The sequence below is a fragment of the Alligator mississippiensis genome, chromosome 13, assembly GCF_030867095.1.
Source record: "Alligator mississippiensis isolate rAllMis1 chromosome 13, rAllMis1, whole genome shotgun sequence".
NCBI lineage: Eukaryota > Metazoa > Chordata > Crocodylia > Alligatoridae > Alligator > Alligator mississippiensis.
Window position 1 is genome coordinate 16,291,772 of NC_081836.1, and position 19,760 is coordinate 16,311,531.

The following is a 19,760-nucleotide window of genomic DNA, read 5'->3' on the forward strand; positions in this document are numbered from 1 at the left end:
CAGTGTAACTGCCTAGATATTACCACTTTTATATATAAAGAACATATGACATTATGATTGCATCTATGACAAGGTCTCCATCTGAAGCAAAAATTACAGGGCAAATAAAAAAAAAGAAATAAGATATGAAAGCCTCCGTGTTAAATGTTTAATAGCACCTAACAAGTCCTACATCTGGAATGTATTCTGACTGCTCAACTATCCCCATTTTATAATACTCGCTTGATAAGGCCTTGAGTCATAGCAGCCTACCATCAGCTCTGGATCCATAAGGTTGTGGAGCTCCAGTTGCTGATACACCTTCAGGCGGTACTCTTCCATCTGCTGTTTCTTTTTTTTAGCAAGATCATAATCCTCTTTCTCCACAGCGCAGCGTTTTTCCACTTCATACCTCCCGAGTCGCTCACCAACCTGAAAGACATTACTTCCATGTCAACTATTTAACTGGGAACCACATTCTTTTGAATGCAAAAAGACAACTTTTTTCTGGCCAGGCCTCTCAACTTAGTTTCTGGTGACTCAGTCATTAGAAACCCTTTTTCTACAAATATTACAGAGAACTATGGACAACTGGGAAACTCACAGGGTTATGACTGAACAATCAATCAATCAATCAAATGAACATCATATGATACCTTCTGCAAGTCAGCAATAGCTTGTTTGAGCTTCTTAGCATAGTCATAGCGTTCGTGACGGACAGCTTCTTGCTTCTTCTCATCCAGTTTACGAATTATTTGAGCAACTTCTGGATCCTGGTACATATCAAAAGCCAAGTCATCCAGTGGTGAAATAGAGTCAGGTTTCCTGGAGAGAAGATATCAGACATTTTTACGGTCAAGTCTCAAGTACCAACTCTATCACCTGCCTTCTCTTTTGCTTATTCCCCCCCCCCCAAATTCTTATCTATTCTGTGCATCCAACTTACTCTACATTGGCCCTCACATTCAAATTGCTTTACGTTTTCTTTTCATATACAAACTTCTACTGAAAGATCCTCTGAAATTTTTTTCAAGGGCTGGTTCTCAACCATATTTAAGCAGACTTCAATTTTCCCTTTTCCTTTGAGTTGAAGTCTAGGTCATATAGTATCTTCAAGATACATGCAGACCTATAGATTTCAGTTTGGCTTATTGTTTTCATTGCCATGTACTGCATTAAGGATATCAAGTGTTTTGTTCCCTTGGATGAAATAGCTCCTAAGACTGATCAGCAAGTTTTCTTTTTGAAAGGAAGGTACAGGTGTCCTTCAGTCAAGGGTTCTACTTAAAAAAAAAAAAGTGTGCATGTAATAGCATTCTTACCCAATGTATGTTCCATCTAAGGCTGGGTCTTCCAAATTGCTCCCAAGATAATGGTCAATCAGCTTCTCTCTTGAAGGCTTTAGAAGAAAGGATTAAAGTAAGGTCACCAAGATTTCTGTGTGTACAGGATAGAAATGGGTTCAAGTACTTAAAAAGGAATACATATTTTCATGCTTCTCATTATACATCTCTACACTTACAGTTAAGTAACTGAGCATGATTAACATAATCTAAACACTGTTGTAGGTTAATTTTTTTTGTTAGTTCTTTCTACATCCCTCAAAACTTCTGTTCAGCACAATCACATTAACCTTGGTAAAACTATTGTATTCATTAACATGCCAATAACGCAGTAAATTTGAAAGCCAAGGTGTAGAACATCTTGAACACACACAATGACTGTGTAACAGAATGACAGTACTTGTCTGACAAACTCCACCATATTAGGTGTTGAGCTTACAGAGAAAGTGTTAGCATAGCCTCTGCTCTTTCATCAGCCACCTAGATAAGGGAAAGAAGGGTGAATCTCTTGGGGAAAAAAGAAACAACATGCGTGCTGAACAGCCCAGTGAGGAAGGCTCCTATGCCTTGGGACAAGGCTGGAGATAAACTTTGGTACCTCTGTTGCTTTGTTTATTAATAAAACCAAACCCAAAAGGGGGACAATCGTCACACAAAAGACAATACAGAACTACCCTGTCACTTGCATATTGACTGTGTTTAAAGTATGGAGAACATAAATATTACTTCTTCAGTGAGGCCATTTTGAGTTATTATTTTCATGATCAGACATATTTCTAAGAGAGTTCCCTCCTTGTCAAAGTCGCATAAAAATACCTAGCAAGTAAGCTAAAGCAAAGCAATTGTAACCAAAAAGATCAAAATTCATCCTTGATTATCCTGACTCATAATTAAGGATATGTATAGGAACTTTAAGAAGAAAATTTAGAATTTGACAGGAAACCTTCTATGCTTTAAGTACTTACATTATTATTGTCATTAGTAGAGTCGGCAGGTTCCCCAATTATATTTATTGCTACTAGAGCAACCTAAGATAGAATTAAAAGAAACATGAATACAGAAGGCCATTGGAATTTACCTATTTTATGAAGACCCAAACATTGTACAAAGTTTTGCTGACCCCCCTGGAGTATATTTTTCAAAAAGTAAAAGTTAATATTGAGCTACATAATTCTAATATTTTCATGTTTCCCTAGGTTCCTTAGAGCTTGGAAATTATGCTATTTCTTTAAACTGTATTTTAAAAGACCACATCTTAGGCTGAAATTGAAATGGAAAGCACATGCATGAAATCAGCCTCAGCCACACCTTTTAGATATTATTTTTCTCTCTCAGCCATTCAATCACTGACCAGTGATTGTTTTATGCAGCTGGCCAAAATTATTCACTGTTTAAATATGTATTAGTAACTATCAAGTTTAGAAAGACACCTTCTCAATCTGGATAGAAGTTCATCTATTCTATCTAACAAGAAATATCATATCTTAGTGACTGAAAGATATTTTGTAGTGAACAAAATACCAGCAGAGGAGGTTTTTAAATGCATTTTACCCTCAAAGGGTTTGTTTTGGCTATATTAGCTTGCATCTTAGATATATTTATTCTAGAGAAATGGAGGAACTTCCTATTTTAAAGCATTCAGCAGGAGAACTTTTATACCATCTATGCTTTTGAGGTACAAAGAGCACTTGACTTTGTCCACCAAAGTACAGTTCTTACCATTATATCTAAAATATAATACAAAAATCCTTTATAACCCCATCTTTTTTGTTTTTCTTCTTGCTCCTTGGAAAATTGCTCAGTTGCATTAACCAACTTCCCAATGGAATTTGTACTTTTAATGATTAATGGAGAATTTCTCTATGGCCGTCATACACGGCTAAAATGTTAAAGTAATTACATAAACACCTCTCACCTGCCCATACAAGTTGTACCTATTGACATAATTTTTATGAAAAGTCAGCTTTAGATATTGTCCAACTGCATCCACATACACTGATTTCAGCTCCCGTGCTTTGTACCCAGTCTTCTCATTGTCTGATAGGGATACATAACTGTGGGAGAAAAAACAGATTAACTGTAAAAAGCATGCAAGTTGGCAAGGTATATTTTGATGGGCTGTAAAACTCCCCTGAGAACTAAACCAAAGAACACCAGTTGAAGATGTTGTACCCTTGCCTTTTTGCTTAAAAGCAGCTCTACAAACTAATTTAGTAGCCACTTGAAGTTAGCAGGTGTCTTTTCACTCGCTTCAGTAGGCTTTGGAGTTGAATAAACACAGTAGCTCTGGTCCCAAACTGAGAAAGTGTGTACGTGGATTCTCTGCCCAAGTCTCTACATAAACAGAAGCCACTGAAGAACTGGAACCAATATGTTAAAGAAACATTGTGGCATTAAATATGCCTCAGTATTAAAACAATACTGGACTAGAGAGATGCATCAAACCAATCAACAATCACTGTTCCCCTAGAATTGCAAGGCACCGAAAACTTCCATACATAATGATATTAATGTAGTTATAAACATCAGTTTCAAGCTATTTCAGGAAGGGACCACATTGGTTTTCTGTTTGTGCCTGGGAGAGTCAAAATGATGACAGATGCTTCTAAGAGCTACCACATTACAAAAAAATTACATCTTCCATGTTTCAGGGGTGTTGGTTATAGACATGTTAGTCAAAGCACATAGGCAGACAAGGACCTTGGATAAATATGATGCGATACCAGCTGCATTCTATCACCAGGTCAACATTCCCTCCTTTCCCCTTCTCCCCACACCAACCTACCTGTCCCCACCTATTATCTCCCATCCCTTCTGATCTTTCCTGCCATGCATTTGCATTTTCAGACCTGCATTTTTTATATTGGCTTAGGAGAGCGCACAAACACCAGCAGTCTCTCCCTATGCTGGAAGAAAGGTGTTTGTGCCCAAAAGCTTGCAAATAATAAATGTCCAACTATTTAATGGGTCTAATAAAGGATATCACATTTACCCAAAGAACCTTGTCTGCCACATTACAAAAAAGTATTCAATACGTCTCCCCCGTGAGTCACTGAAAGGAAAAGAATGAGCATGCTTTCTCCACGTGCGTATGAGACGTGCACAGAAGTGTCAGCCAATAAGCCTCCAAAATATCTAAATTTACATTTAATCTAAGCCCACAGAAAAGACTAGACAGCAAAATTCTGTTCTCAAGTACCCACCCACTGTCTTCTACTTTATTACTTTGGGGTTCCACAGGGACATCCTGGGGCAGAATTTCTATTTCACTGTTTGGAAAATATCTCAGCAACATTTCACCCAAGGCTAACATGTACACTCCACTCCTTTCTGGTTCAAAGAACAGAACCAGATTGTCTCTTGACTTACCCTAGCCTTCGAAACCGTTCCGACTGGTAAGGTGCAAAGTATTCAGGAAGGTTTTCACTAATGTAAAACTCAATTTTACTTGAGATCATGTACTGGTGCGCGAGCAGCTGCAGCTTTCGAACACGACATCTCTCCACCATCTGAAGGACAATTTCTTGTGGGTACTGACAGAGTCTAGAAGTGAACAGAACTCGCAGTAGTCATCATGTTAAAGATTTACTGCCATTTTCAATCACATTTTTGTGTTGCAATCATTTAGCTATCACAATTACTTATAAACCTTAAGATTCTAAAGACTACAATACAAAAAAAAAAAAATCTTCTTTTCAGTTGCGTGCGTGTGGTACCTTGCTTGCAGTGCATATATACAGACCCTGCCCTTCTGGCTACATGGACCTTTGCAGGAAACTGAAAAACATTTTAAGAGTTTAAGGACCAGCTTATTGCTTTACTAAAAAATTGGCAGGGTTACTTAGCAACAGATGGATTGCCTGAGAATACTTTTTTTTTTTTTTTAAATTACTGGATTTCAAACTGGTGGTACTTCTGATTGTACAGGGGGTGGGAGCAGTGGGGCTTGTTTTTTGAGGATGAAGATTGAACAGGATGAATAGAAATATGCAACTTGGTTGACAGTTCAAGGAAAATTTATTTCCTGAGCCAGTAAGCTGTTCCGGATAGGAACGTGACTTTGAAAGGGACTCATTTGAGCAAGAGGCTGCTTGAAGCAGTTCACAGAATTGGTACTGAACTTTAAGGAGCTCTTTGTATTTCATCTGAAGTTCAAGAAGTTATGTAAAACCATAATCCTACAATGATGATTAAATAAACCCAAGAAATCAAAATTTAAGACCCGGTTAAAAGAGATTAACTTGTTGACTGCTTTTTTCTCTCATTTGTAAATGAATTGTATTTAATACTTTTTACAAAATATTAAGAGCTTTTATCACTTTTGGTACCTTGGTGATCTCCATCCATTAACTGTTGGTGCATGAACCATCAGCTCCTTTGCACTGAAGCCATCTTCATGTCCTGATGAACTGAGAACTACAAACCCAACCTTGTGTGGCATCCTGCATTCAAAACAGAACGGTAAAAACACTATGTGATCGACACGTAAACAAAACACCACGACAGCAACAATTACAAGACTTGCCGTCTGTACTTGGAGGGAGAGCCGCTTACTTGAATGGCTCTTCTTTAAGAACTGTTGGCACATTCGGATTTAGTTTAAGGACCTATGACATATTTTTTGTATAAATAAATATCAGTAGTTTGGGGGTAACTTTACCAGCCTCCTCTAATAAAGGCAAAGAAACCTGAACATTCAGATGGATTCCTTAAATATTTGTTCAGTGCCAGGATTTCCTCTAAACAGCTTTTTCTGGGCACTTCCTAGGGGCTTCTCAAGCCATTTCCATTAATACAGGGAGCATCAACAAAATGCTTCAGGATTAGTTTTGCAGCAGAATTAAAATACGGCAGAGAGGAGGAAAGGGGGCTGGAAGGGACGGCCAAGAGGAGGCTTTCCTGGAAACCCTCCGGGGTCAGACCCCCACCCACGCACCGCGCCGTCTCAGCGGGCCGGGGCCGGGTGGGGGCAGAGGAGCCGACACCCGTCTCGTTAACGAGCGGCCGGCTCCTCCGCCACAGCCGCGGTCCGCGTCGTCCGGGCCCGTCTCGGGTCGACGCCCAGGTGCAGCACCCACCCGCCCGCTCGGCCCCGGGGCCTGCGGACAGAGCCGCGCTGCTCACCGGGCAGCAGCACCCCCGCCCGCCCAGCCACCCCCGGGCCCACGCCGCGCCGCCGCCGCCGAGGAGACCACCGCGGGCGGGAGGCCCAGCGGCCAGAAAACACCCCGTGGTGAGCGCCCGGCGGGGCCCGTCTCACCTCCACGGCGGCGCCACCCCCGGGCCCCGGCTCTCATGGCAACCAGCCGGCACACCCCGCGCATGCGTACCAGTCCCGGGGCGCATGCGCCGCTCCCCCTCAGCACATCCCGGGCGCGGACGCGCTGCCTGCGCGCATGCGCACTGGGGCCCGGCCGCGCCATGACCCCGCAGGTCCGGCTCGCCAAGGTGCGCGGGCTGCGCGGCGCGCGCAAGTACGGGGTGGCGGCGGCGAGCCTGCGGGAGCTGCTGCGCAAGGGGGCCAAGCTGCTGCAGGTCTGCGCGCCGCCCCGGGGCTTTGCAACAGAAAAATGTCTGTTTCTTGTAATCGGGGAAAGCAAGCGGCGGGGAGGAGCTGGCGTGGTCCGTGACTTGTCTCCCTTTCTTTAGCAACTTGAGCTTTGCAGATTTCCTCTTGCCTGTTGTTTGCTGACCTTCAAGAAACGGAAAACACCCGGGTTTGTTTGCTTTCATTAAACAGCTTCCTGCGCGGGGCTGTCGGGCCTGTCTGTACGAGGACGCGACAGAAGTGACCGAAAGCTACTTCCGCCACATGCCAGATAATACAGACCTTGTATTACTAGCCCCAGGGGAGACCTGGCAAGGGTGTAAGTAGGAACACTTCGGTTTAATTCCAAAGAGGAAGCGAAAGCTTTTGGTGGTTAGCTTATGATTAAGATTCAGCACATCACGTTTTACTCAGTCTACATCCCTGTTGCAACAAAATGATGCACAAAAGCTTCATTAGTTCCCAAAAAGGGATGGCAGAGCTGAAACTGCATCACCGAATACTGCTCGACATGTAGAGGAGTACAGCACTGAACGTAAGCTGGGCACGTATCAACTTAAAAGTACAGTTGGGTGTATTATGCTTAGTTTTCTGCTTCCTTGTATTAAAAACAAAGAAACTGCACTTGCTCATGTCGTTATTAGCGAGGTGTTATTGTTTAAGGAAATGCTGTCGGAAGAGAACAGTGGGAGGATTTCTTCCCCCCTCCTTTTCCATCTGGGCACCTGACTGCCTGCTAAGACCCTGCTCTAATGCCTGGTGAGCCAGATTTCTGATTCCTTTCTTTGCTCACCTGATTTCAGTGACTACTTGCAGAGTAAGGCGTGGCTCACAGGGCAAAGTGCTGTTGAACGTGGCTAGGGGGAAGGTAGAATTTGTCCATAAAGGGAGGTTTCCTTGCCTTCTTGAGAGGAAAAAATCTGGAGTTTTAGCAGTAAATCCCAAAATGTTGTGTTAAATCAGAAACAAATGTTGGAAAAACAGCCTCTTACTAATGACCTGTTTATACAGTTCCCGATTACTTGTTTGAGGGTAGAATACAAAACCCACCACAAAAATACTTTGGACAAGGTGCATTCATCTAAGAGTAACAGAACCTTTTTTCTTCATTCAAAAATCCAGATGTCAGTGATGTTAGCCACTTCCTAAATGCATTTTACAAACGAAAAGATGACATTGTTGAGGCTGCCCAGAAGCTGCTATCTGATAAACAGGCTCCCATGACACAGAAGCTGCTACTGGATCTCATTCATAACTTAAGTGAAAATATTGTGGCAGAAGACAGAGAGGAAGACGAAAAGTGGTTTGATGGTAAATCAATACACCTCCACTAAGAATTTCACACAATGAATTTTATTTTGGATTGCAGTCAAACATGGGCCCTTGACATCTCCACCCCCACAACCAATTTTAATCTTTTTACATTTGCACTTCTTTGTTACTCTCCTAAGGGAATTACTCTTATCCTTGGTGTAGTCTGGTAAATTTTACTCCCCAGAAGGGTACAGTGGTCCAGCCATTATAGGTTAGTGTACATTTATTCACATAACTATGTTTCACATTTTCTGATATATAACTGGTGAATGACCTCCAGTACTATGTTAAGTCTTATTTTAAAATGACCCAACAAAGATCCCTCTCTGCTCCCCACCTGTCTTCCTGCTAAGCACTAAATCCATCAAGGAATTCGCTGCAGTGCTGAGTTATTTCCTCTTACCAGGCTCCCATTCCTTTTCAACCCACACTTTACTTGTAAATATTAAATGTTCTAGGTTGATGTTCTTCCCCCTTTGTATATACTGAGTGATTATATAGGTTAACTAGTCTGGCAGTCCTGGCCCAGAGCAGGCACATTGAAACAGGACAGAAAAAATTCACACACAAGTCATCTGGTTTCCTAAGAAAACAGAGGCAACTGAACATTTTTGTCAACAAGCTGTGATGTATTCTTTTATTCCTTGTAGGTATAGAGCCTCGGTTTAGGAATAAATCGAGTTACATGAGGTACGGTTGTGAAAGCCGCATACGAAGTTACATGAAAGAGGTAAAATGTGCAGTTTATTTTCAAACTAGCTGAAAAAGAGTACTTTATATTAGACCTAGCTAGCCAATAACTTTTTCCATGGGCAGTTGTGGGAACCACCTTATCCAAATACTACACAAAAGTATACTGGATTTAGTAAGCAAGCTCAGAGGGCAATAAGTATCATCTGAGGAATTACTGTTTTTTTTTTCTCCCCAAAAAGGTTAGCAGTTATATTTCAGCTGTTCATCCAACAGCGCAAGCCATATATAAAAGCATCAGTGACCTTATGTTGGACAAACTGAGATCTGTGAAATATAATGGATGTTACTTTGACAGAAGAGAAGAGGCAGCAGCCCGCATTTGCACCTCGGAGGGCTGGTTCTCTTGTCAGGTAAGTTAAAAACAGACACCTGAACAAGCATGTAGGTTATTGGAGTTTATAAACACACTTAAGAAAGTAAGTGTTATTGGGGATTGTGGAGAAAAAGCCTGTAGGTAGCAGCCAAGTATGAAGCTGAAATTAAAAAAGTGACTTATCCACAGTAGCTTATACTGCCAGCCATATTTAGCCACAAGTTCTTCTGTTTTACAGGTGTATTTGAAACTGGCTTTAGTGAAGGACTTGAAGCATCCACGTTTCATAGTAGCAAATTGTGACAAGCTCTCAGTATCAATAACTAGGGCTGGGGGCAAACTAAGTAATTCATTTCCTTGCACCATCATTTTAAAGTTGACTGGTTCTTTTATGAAGTGTTGTGTTGCTGGACCCAGTCAGAACATTAGAGTGCAGCTCTTTTGGTTAACAAAAAAACCCCATTTGGGCTGATGGAAAGCACTGGGTCAGATTGAAAGTATGCTCACTGCATATCAGCATACCAGGGGTGGGGGCAGGGACAGGGCACAGTTTGGTCAACTTTAAAAAGACCATGCTTCTGGCAGAGAAGAGAGCAAGCTTGTTGCAGAGAGCAGGACTTTCTAGGACTTCATATTTCATGTCAACAAAATGTCTAATTTAGGTTGACATTTCAGTTAGGTTTGCAGTAGGGCATAGTGCCAACAGCTATGCATATAAAATGTCAACTTTAAAAGAGTTGTTTTCTGACACTTGAGATAAAAATTGGATTTACCATCTGCTGTCCTGAACCAATGGCCCACATATTGCTACAGAGCAATAGCAACAGCAGGAACTTCAAGACAAGATTTTTAGTCTTTGGCTAATGTAGGGGTTTCAAACATCCACCACACTAACAGTTGCACCCCATTGATCTCTCACATGAGCAAGCATTTTCCCCTATTATTTCTTAGCTGGCATTGGCTGCCTCAGCAAACATGGGCATGCTTTGCAATGATGGCAGTTGTGGAAGAACCCGGCTACTTGGATGTCAGTTAGCATACAGGCATAAGTTAGTTACCCTGTATTACTTGCCTGTGAATGGAAAGACTAACCAAGTGGAGGAGAGCATAGGGTTATCATAACTTACTTGGTCCATTCCTTCAGTTGCAAAGAAAACCGCTGTCCATGGCAGACTAGGACCCGGCTCTCATCTTTTTTTCAAAGTGGTAAACTGGCTGTCCTCTCACCGTCATATTTACAGGGGCCGTTTGATATGGATGCCTGCCTGTGTAAACATTCAATCAACCCCTACAGTAACAGGGAGAGCAGAATCCTCTTCAGTACGTGGAATCTTGATCATGTGTACGTATACAAAGCTAGACTGAGTGTGCATATTATATACCATCCATGCTAGGCATCTTGAGAAGGAGCCAGCAGGCTGGTTTTTTTTTGTTTTTTGTTTTTAATTAAAGTGACCTATGATGGCTGGCCTACCTGCTGTATTTGCAAAGCGCAGATATGGAAGAGTGCAACTACTAGAATGAGGAGTACCAGTAAGATGCTGAAGATGAAGACATTGCTCTGTAGTCTACTTATCCATGTCTTCTCTTATCTCCACATGCTCCCTATACATGACACACATCCCCCCAACCCTCTAACACAAAGTTTTTCAACCTTTTTGGATCAGTGTTCCCCCCATGGCCAAACAGGGTGGCGTGCGGCTGTCTGCGAAGCAGCAGCAGCTGCCACATGCAAGCTTCCCCCATGTCCAGCTGGGCAGATGGAGCCTGTGTGGCATGGCACGTGGCAGCAATTTGTCCCTGCCCACGCATACATATCCCCTAGTGCCTTCTCAAGTACCCGCTAGGGGTATGCATACCCCTGGTTGACAACCCCTGCTCTAACACTACTGCTTCTTCTTCCATATCTGCCATATCCCAAATCCCTTAGAAACATTTTTTGATGTTAAATATTTGGAAACTCAATTCAGGAGGCCAGTGGGGCCTTCATTTCTTTAAGAACATCAAACCAACCAAATATCCCTGACCCCGACTAACCCAAAAAATCTGTACATGCAGGATGCATCGACACATTCGTTAATGCGCTTTAAGTAATATGCCTTAAATCTAGTACCTCTATTGTGAGGTACTAGAAAAAAGGTGCAAGAGCATTTTGTGATGTTTTAATGCGCATTAAAATAGGCTAATGCACATTAAAGCATGCGTACATTTGCCCACTGAAAACCTAATAACATCACAGACATATATTTCACAAAAGGGTCAACTTACTCCTCCTCAGAGGATACTGGAGGCCTTTCTAAAAGAAAAGCTGCTGTTTAATGAAATACTCTTCTCCCACCCACTGTCTATTGCAGAATAGAGAAGAAACGTACTGTTATTCCAACTCTGGCAGAAGCTGTCCACAAGCGAGATGGAAGAGAAGTGAACTGGGAATACTTCTACCAGTTGCTCTTTACTGTGGATAATCTCAAGTTTGTACATATTGCTTGCCATAAGAAAACCAATCATAATCTTGGCTGTGACAAAACTAAAATTTACAGGAAAAGGAAGCGCACATGCAAGGTCTTGAAGTGACATCCTTGGAATGTCTCTGCTATTGTTTTAAAAGCTACACGAAGGATGTCTGCTTTCCTAATGCACTGTATGAAGTAGTCAGATCTCTTCTGCTTGGTGAAATCCCACTGCAGTCAAACTTAACAAGAACAGAAATCATCCCATTTTTCATACCATTGGTGCTAGCTGCCATTCATCTGTGCAAAGCAACACCTATAATTTTTAGTATATTCATATGCAAGTGAAAAAAGGTACCTGATACCAAGTGTTGTGGCTTTGGAGGCTCTCTGTTTAGCCACAAGTACCACACGAAGGCAGCTAAAACTCCAAAACCCAGTAGTACTGGATTTTCTTTACTTCTACTGTTGCTTCTATTTCGTACAAAAAAGGGGGTCTTCTGAAAAGAAAAATCGATCCTTCTTGCTGATTCCTAATCCTGAACTGTTTGGTAAGTGGTGAATAAGGGGAAAGTTTTACTGACCTCAATACTGGTAAACTAACTTGCGATTTTCAGAAGGGACTAACAAATTTAGATTCACCGATCCCGTTAGCGAGACAGAGAAGCTGTCCTCAAAAATCTAGGCATTTTTTAAAATCTCCCTTTATACTGACCACAAGCTGCCAGATGGTTCAAGACTATTACACTCAGGATTGATCTAAATAAGCAAGAGGCAAAAGGTTTAGGATCTCATTCATCAAGTGAGCCTCAACCTCTTTACTATTGTAAGTTCAGGTCCACAAATCAAGCTGCAGAAAAACCAAGTTGTTTCTGCAACTAATAACTACTAGCTAGCCAAAACAAATCCTGCTTTAAGTCTTAAGCAAAATGGAGCCCTGCAAAGAAGTTAGTTTGGACCTTATGTTCTCCAGATGGTAAGCAACCCTTCACCTCAGATTTACAAAAGCTGAATCAGTGGCAAAGCCAGTAACCATCCTTTGTTCCAGCCTCTGCTCTAACTACTTCCAAACTATTTTTACTGACTTTCGTTTGTGCACATACATTCTGTAGAGCCTAGCAAGGCCATGGCAGAGCTGCTGTTCCACCAATAGCGCTGTATTTCCCCCCCTCTCCCTCATCTTGAAGCTTGCTTGCCTTTTATTTCTGTGGGGGGAACAGTCCTGCCTAGGAAGGATATTAAAGAAAAAGCAGGTTTATGTTGGTTATCTCTGAGACTTAGTTCATTCAGCAATGCTGTTCCTACCTCCTAGATTTTGGAACAAGATATCAATGAGCCACTTTATAAAGGACTTGTCTGAGGTCAGGCAGATCCTCAGGTACTAGCTAGATGAGTACCTTCAGTGCATCTTTGTATTTTTTTAAGTAATAAAGAACTATTGACATCTCTCACAGTGTATGCATAGTACCTATGAAGCTGGGTGTGGGTGTATACAAACTGCTTGCAAGAAATCAAGTGAGCTAGAACCATAAGCTGCTCTGCAGCAAGTTCTCACCTTCTTATGCCTCTATAGTCTGTCCATTTATTCATATCCCAGTTCCTTCCAAAGAGCAAGCAGTAAACATGAATTTCTGTCATTAATGCCAGACAAAGAGGAACAAAGAGCTCATGAGTGACAGGGCCATGAAATACATCTCCCTATTGAAAACTAGACAAGTGTTTCTTCTATATAAAAATCAACAAACATGATTAAAATAAAAGTTTGAAAGCTTAACATATGGTTACCTCTAACTATGAAATCTGTACACTTAATTCTGGTTGATAATTTCTGAAGGTGTTATAACTACAGTCTGATATTGGACTGGCACAGATAAAGAAAACTGACTCAGAAATTGGCCTGTTGCCAATAGCCTGTGCATGTGCGTAGCCACAGTGCAGCACGTAGGAAGCAAGGAGCGCAGCCTGGCAGTAGCAGTATGGAAAGCTGTGTCCAGCTGGTAAGTCTGTTGTGGTGGGAAGGGAGGGGGCATGGGGGTGAAGCAGATCAAGGCCCTGCGGTGAGAGAGGGAGTAGGGCTGGGGCAGGTGTGGGACACAGCCGCAGCTCATCAAGGGGAGGGGTCAGCTCCTGCTGCTGTGCACATCCTGGGGGGGCATAAGAATGCAGATCTGTCCAGGGCAGGGCAGGCTGCTGCTGTGGGCTGGGGCTGCGCCAGGCTCTTCCCATCGGGAGCTGTGCCAGGCTGTGTTCACAGTGGGTGGTGGCACTGGGAGGGGGGTTAGGGAGGCTCCAGCAAATTTTGTGGAGGCTGCAGCCCCCCCCCCCCCCCCCCGAGCATTGCCACCACCTGCCCTGAGAGCAGCCTGGCCCAGCCCTCCTCCAGGAAGAACCCAGCACTGCCCTGGCCCCAGCCCCAGCGGCAGCCCACCCCGTGTAGATCTGGGGGCACATGCCTACCATCCCCCCCACCTTGGGATACACACAGCAGTGGAAGCTGCCCTGTGCCCCCTGCAAGACAAGCTGCAGCTCTGTCTGGCGCTTGCCCCAGCTGGACAACACCAGCCCCACTCCCTCTCTCACCACAGGGGCCTTTATATGCCCTCCCATGATCCTTCCCTCCCCCCCTCCCCTTCCACCACAACAGACTTACCAGCTGCACGCAGCTCTCCATGCTGCTGGGCTGTGTATCCGAAATTGGATTGGTATTGGCTGATACATCTACTTAAAAACTGGCCACCAGCATCAGCCACAAAAATCTCTATTGGTGCACCCCGAGTTATAACAAACGTCTTATTATCACCCTGTAGTCAAATTCAACATGTCATTTGCTCCCTGAATATTGAGTTACCACCCTTTGCTAGGCTACTGAAAATAAATCCATGCTATTTGGGTAGACATGCACTAGATAAACTGGCAAAATAACAGATAACTGTATGGTTTAGCTCAGTGGGGTCCAACCTTCTTGGCAGTCATGCCACAAATGAAATCCCATTGTCATTCTCAACTGCCATTTTGATCCCTTCCCTGCCAGATTTGCTACTCTACTTTCTACTCCCTGCCCCCTCCCCAATTTGCCACGTGCCATGTACAAAGGCTGCCTGTGCCACTTGTGGCATCCATGCTACAAGTTGTTCACCCTTGCTTTACCTAGTTAAAAATCATGAACACCCATAAACAGTTTAATATGTTTGTAGATTTCAGAAGAAAAAGCAGCAAGAAATATGGCTGATAACAACAATAGATTAGCTGAAGTGTAATTGTAAATAACGTGCCAGGCATATACTATTTGTTTGGCTTACAATTTTCATGCGAATGCTCAATAGGCTGTAGCTATAGCTTAAATATTAATTTCTATCTGCTAATTATTATCATTATTTTACTTCCCTGGAAATAGAGAAAGCAATTACTGACAGTTAAATAAATAAATAAATATATACATAAATAAATAAAGCCCTGCAAGTTTATTGTATAATTACCAGTTTCAAGGAAGTGTTATCATGAATGTTAGAGGAATTAGCAGTTTTCCTGAAGTCATCTGAAGGTGCTAATTATTTTCCAGAACCACTCAAAACACAAGAGTGTATTTTGCAGGCCTGCTCTTGATTAAAGAACATGGTCATTCACTTACCAATGATTTACCGGAGAGCTTGGAGATAAAGGATCTCCTCCCCGCTTCTTAAGTATTAGGAACAGAATTGCTAACCTATCAGTATTGTCTGGGATGATATAGTTGGGGATGGTCCTGCTTTGAGGAGTTTGGACTAGATAAGGTCCCTTCCAACCCTAACTTTCTATGACTACATGATCAGTAAAATCTGCAAACTAACTGAAGATGACAGGGTAGCACTGAGTACAAATGAGGGCAATATACAACCAGCAGAATCACTGGTGATATGAAGGAAAGCAGGTCCATCTTGCTGCTCATATTTTAGATGTTTGCTGAATTTCTAGACAATAAAAGCCTTCAAAGCTATTGATAACATGCTATTTTATAACCCAGAGGAAAAGAAAACAAAAAACCCTAAGAAAACAAACAAACCATAAAAAGGAACCTAAACTGGCACGTGCACAGAATTATTTTACCGAAAGAACTACCGTTTCAATGTTGAAGTCAAGCTAGTAAGTTTTAGCAATGAATTAACTATTTAACCCTAGACATAAGGGCAACCTGATAATCTCTTCTGGGATTTACTAGAGACTAGTAGAGAACCACAGAATTTACATAAGTGCACACATTTTGTTCTTAGACATCTGTTTTGTTTTGTTTAAAAGAAACCTTACAATGAGTCAACCATGATCATTTCTATTTCATGAAAACCCAAATTTGCTTAATAGAATTTTGTTCCCAGCAAAGAAACAAATAAAGGAAATGAGCTGTTTAATAAAACAAGTGCTTTAATTTTATGCAGTTGGTAAAAAGAATCGATATGGCTTGTAAATCTTGCAACAATCACTCATTATTTCCACATCCATTAAAATATACATTCCTCTTTCCACATTCAACTATGAATTTTACAAAATGTCTAATATTCGCTTAGAAGCAAACCCTGCTAGAATTTCTCTCCGGGGAAAGGAACCTGTAGAAAGAAGTCATGTTGGAGAAGTACAGCAGAGGGCAATGCTTACCGTAATATTTCAGTAAATATTCTGTCTCATAAAATATATATATTTTATACATTCTCTGCTTAAAGTACATCATCATCGTCATCATCTTCCTTTGCAATGAAGTGTAGCTTTCTAAACTCTCTTCTGCTCATTGCGGTGCATGGGAGTGCAGCTGCTGGCAGGTCCTTTAAGGAAGGATAATTAATTAACAAAAATAATTTGCTGCAAGTAGAGCACCCCTCCCATACAACCTAATTATTCCCATTACTTTTCAAAGGTTCCATAACTGGAGTATGCCAAGTCAGTTATACACACCCCTGCACTTCTTACAGGTGACTCTATATAACCCTTAGAGCAGCAGTTTTGAGGTTTATCTGGCTCACACTACTCAGGCCAACTACTCAGGCTAACAAGAAGACACACTTGCCCCAGCATTTGGTGTCTCTTGGGAAGGAAAAAAAAAACAAACCAGAGGCATTCAGGGCTAGCTGCTGTTTAGAAGGGGCTTGCCACAGAGTCTCAGCATGATGGTCAAGAATTAATCACCATTAAAAAAACAAAAAAACTCTCAAGTTTTCTTTCCTGAAGTTACAGGGTGATGGTAGTGGAGCTAGAAAGAAAACTCATTGTTCTGTCTCCTGCTTGGGTCCAACAGTAGAACTTGTCAGAAACCAGACTGTTTCAAGGGAATATACCTGAAAATATGGCTGGGCATCAATGTAACACAGCTTTCATTAAGTAAAAACCTTCCAATTCTCATAATTTGCCCACCATGTAATATGGTATATGGATTCTACTTGCACAAGCATCAAAATAAAAAAAATATATTACAGAAACAAGCCAAAATATTCTAAACAAATATTGTGACTTCCCTACTCCCAGTGGAAAATGTCATTGAAATACGTGCATTCTTGCAAATGATTTTGCTTTAGATAAAGCCACAAGTTTCAACAAGTCTGATCCCTCAGAATTTTTCAGCCAGCTGTACCCTAAAGGCATGGATACTTCTTTAATTGGTTACCAATATTGGTTATATTTGCTTAAAATTTTAACGTTCTGTATTCCAACCGAAAGCTGGAAAATAATCGAGAGACCAGAAGGAAAGAGTGACAATAGTGTCTTCTTACCTGTATGAACTCAATATTTCCAAAAAATCGGTCCACTGGCATTGGCTGGTTACTGTCTTCATCTAAAAAAGTGTTATTATCCAGTTGTAACGGTTTCTTTCGGAGATCTGCAGGTTCTAGCTCGGATTCAGCCGACTCTGCGCTCTCGCAGCTACTCTCCTCGTCCACGCCGAGGTCCTGGTTCTGCACAAGAGTGCCATCACTTTCTGTCTTGGGTGGGCAGCTGCTTGCTTTCAGTGCCGAGGGTTTTATGGAAACATGGTTTCCATTCCCCTGTATGTCTTTATTAATCGTTGGGCCATTATTGCCTTTGCTTTCTAGCCTCAGATGATCACGGACGGAGCCTTCCACGTCTTCATCAGATGTTTCCACCCGTTCCCTTGCCGAGGGAACACCTTCACTTCCCGACACGAGTTCCTGTAAATCTGATTTTACTAAACTACTCTTTTCACGTTTTAGCCTCTTTGAGGGCTGTCGGCAAGTTGCTTTGTGCGAGGAAGCCTATTACAAAAAGAGGAGGATCTGATGTTTACAAACTGCGCTAGACAACATTAAGTAACAGCTGGGTGGGCTTCAGCTTGCTTCAATTCTACCAGGTGAAGGGAGATTTCGTTTTCAAATAACCAGTGGCTCCCAAAACAGCTATTCATTTGGCAGCCTCCGCACAAGGAAAGTGAAGCACAGATCACCCCGTGTCCCCGGGAACATCCGTCTTCGCGGATTTCACAGATCAACCTGCTTCAGCCAGTGCTGCCAGGTGTGTCACTGCCAAAAACACGGGCCTGGCCACAGGCCGCGCGGCCTCTACACCCGCCCCGGCCTCCATCATATTCACTCGAGACCCGTGGCGGGGGCCTGGTGGAGCTAGAAACCCCCGACCTGGGCTGGGCTAAGCCGAGCCGAGCCGAGCCGAGCCGCCCGCGGGGAAGGCCCGGCCCAACCGGGGTGGGAAGGGCGCGGTGTCTCCCAGCCCCAGGCCTCGGCTCGCCCCTCAGCGACCGACCCGACACGCGGGAAGTCACCCGCCGGGGCCGGTCCACGCCCGCTCCGCAGCCCCGGCGCCCCTTACCAGGCGGGCTCGCCACACGCGGGCCTGTCGCGGCGGCCCCTCGTGCACAGGCGGCGGGGCGGCTCTCCCGGCCCGCTCCTGCCGCGTCCTCATGCGGCCGCCGAGCGTCGGCAGGATCCGGGGAAGCCCCCGCGCGGCGCTGCCGCCGCCATCTTTGTTACGGGCGAGCGGAACCCAACGCGCAGGCAAGGGAGCAAAACCCCCGCCCCTCCCCCGTGCGGGCCGCCCTGCGCGCGCCCAAATAAGGAGGGGAGAGGAGTTGGGGGGTGGTTGTGGGGCAACATCGGCACCACCGCGGAGGCAGTGTAGCCGGCGCCATTTTTGTGACGGGCAGGAGGGCGGCCGCCCCGGCTGCGGGGGGAGGGGCTGCTTCCAAATCACGAGATCCTAGAAAGCAGCGCCCGCGGGCAGGCGGGAGGGAGAGAGGCAGGGGGGGAGTTATTTGCGGCATTTGACGTTTCTGGAGTTAATCCGCTTTTTGCAACTCCGTTGCTGTCACCCTTCTGGGGCCCCTTCATTTACTGCCCCCTTGACCCTCGCAGGTACCCCCAACGCCCCGTGATGCAGGCTGTCCTGTCCAAACTGGAGGCCAAAGGAAGCTCCTTCCGTCCCTAACCGTTTATGATCAGATAAGCCCCCAAGTGACGTTTTGGATGTGACTTCAGAAGACCAGAACGGATTCAATGGGGGTTGATGCTGAGGAGAACAAGGCCACGTCTGCACAGTCAGCGCCCGGCACGTCTTGTACGTGGATGTCGGTGGGTGCCAGCTCTGCGCAGGGTGCTCGCCGGGGCCGACCCTGCAGTGCCCGCACACTGCTAGCAGCCTCCTGAAAATCAGCTTGTTATAAGACTGTGGAGTCTGCCAATGGGCTGATGTTTGGGGAAAAATAAATGTTGCCTTCTGTCTGCATCAGTTATAAACCTTCGAACGTGTTCATTCCCAGGGCATTTCCCTGCTGTAACTGTAGCTGGCCAGAGTTATCATCTATGTGGTTGGGGCTTATTATTCACATTTGCTTCTCAGTTCATTTTCGGAACCCTCCGGGAACAAACTGCGCAAGCAACTCAAATCCCTCTTTAATTTCAAGGGCTGCAATGATAATAGATGACTCATGTGAAGCAAAGCAATAAGACACCTGGATCTAAGTATGTAATGCCTTTTTTTTTGGAACAGGAGACAGTTGGGACCCTATCCAAAGTTAATTTCTATCAGTTGAAGTTCTCCCTCTTGGTTTCAGCATGCTCTAGGTTAGGGAA

General features: G+C 43.7%; 3 protein-coding genes and 1 long non-coding RNA gene across 8 annotated transcripts in view; 2 read left to right on the plus strand and 2 right to left on the minus strand.

The window, feature by feature from the left end:
* The window catches only part of CEP104 (centrosomal protein 104), a 38,836-nt gene extending 32,176 nt beyond the window's left edge, over positions 1–6,660 (minus strand). For all 4 annotated transcript variants that reach the window (XM_059716653.1, XM_014605796.3, XM_059716652.1 and 1 more), the window contains exons 1-8: positions 6,583–6,660; positions 5,651–5,764; positions 4,692–4,865; positions 3,238–3,376; positions 2,288–2,350; positions 1,302–1,378; positions 636–804; positions 253–411 (exon numbers count right to left, since the gene is read on the minus strand). In XM_059716653.1, the coding sequence (XP_059572636.1) occupies positions 253–411; positions 636–804; positions 1,302–1,378; positions 2,288–2,350; positions 3,238–3,376; positions 4,692–4,865; positions 5,651–5,763 (894 nt within the window). In that variant the 5' untranslated portion in view covers position 5,764; positions 6,583–6,660. The remainder of the gene's footprint in view (positions 1–252; positions 412–635; positions 805–1,301; positions 1,379–2,287; positions 2,351–3,237; positions 3,377–4,691; positions 4,866–5,650; positions 5,765–6,582) is intronic.
* A 36-nt stretch (positions 6,661–6,696) lies between these two features.
* On the plus strand, positions 6,697–13,148 carry DFFB (DNA fragmentation factor subunit beta). 2 transcript variants are annotated; one of them, XM_019493953.2, is made up of 7 exons: positions 6,697–6,770; positions 7,063–7,189; positions 7,993–8,181; positions 8,835–8,914; positions 9,117–9,287; positions 10,492–10,592; positions 11,605–13,148. In XM_019493953.2, the coding sequence occupies exons 1-7, from the start codon at positions 6,744–6,746 to the stop codon at positions 11,822–11,824; spliced, it is 915 nt and encodes a 304-aa protein (XP_019349498.1). In that variant the 5' UTR covers positions 6,697–6,743; the 3' UTR covers positions 11,825–13,148. The 2 variants fall into 2 exon arrangements, with proteins under 2 accessions (XP_019349498.1, XP_006270358.1); XM_006270296.4 differs by having other exon boundaries at positions 6,717–6,857.
* Positions 13,149–16,077: 2,929 nt separating this feature from the next.
* C13H1orf174 (chromosome 13 C1orf174 homolog) lies at positions 16,078–18,760 on the minus strand. Its single transcript, XM_006270297.4, has 3 exons — positions 18,502–18,760; positions 17,433–17,933; positions 16,078–16,490 (listed from the first exon to the last, which is right to left on the minus strand). Exons 1-3 carry the CDS (start codon positions 18,592–18,594, stop codon positions 16,386–16,388), a joined length of 699 nt encoding a protein of 232 aa, XP_006270359.1. The 5' UTR covers positions 18,595–18,760; the 3' UTR covers positions 16,078–16,385.
* LOC132244598 (uncharacterized) lies at positions 17,933–19,424 on the plus strand. The gene is made up of 2 exons (XR_009456192.1): positions 17,933–18,189; positions 19,044–19,424. It is a non-coding gene; the product is annotated as an uncharacterized LOC132244598 (long non-coding RNA).
* Positions 19,425–19,760: the final 336 nt, after the last annotated feature.

Excerpts from the sequence above, each read along its gene's own strand:
- DFFB (XM_006270296.4), top strand. The coding sequence starts at position 6,744 with ATGACCCCGCAGGTCCGGCTCGCCAAGGTGCGCGGGCTGCGCGGCGCG. Across the intron at positions 8,182-8,834 it reads AGACGAAAAGTGGTTTGATG|GTATAGAGCCTCGGTTTAGG; the intron begins GTAAATCAATAC and ends TATTCCTTGTAG. Across the intron at positions 10,593-11,604 it reads ACGTGGAATCTTGATCATGT|AATAGAGAAGAAACGTACTG; the intron begins GTACGTATACAA and ends TGTCTATTGCAG.
- C13H1orf174 (XM_006270297.4), bottom strand. The coding sequence starts at position 18,594 with ATGAGGACGCGGCAGGAGCGGGCCGGGAGAGCCGCCCCGCCGCCTGTG. Across the intron at positions 17,934-18,501 it reads GCGTGTGGCGAGCCCGCCTG|GCTTCCTCGCACAAAGCAAC; the intron begins GTAAGGGGCGCC and ends TTTTTGTAATAG. Across the intron at positions 16,491-17,432 it reads GAAATATTGAGTTCATACAG|GACCTGCCAGCAGCTGCACT; the intron begins GTAAGAAGACAC and ends CCTTCCTTAAAG.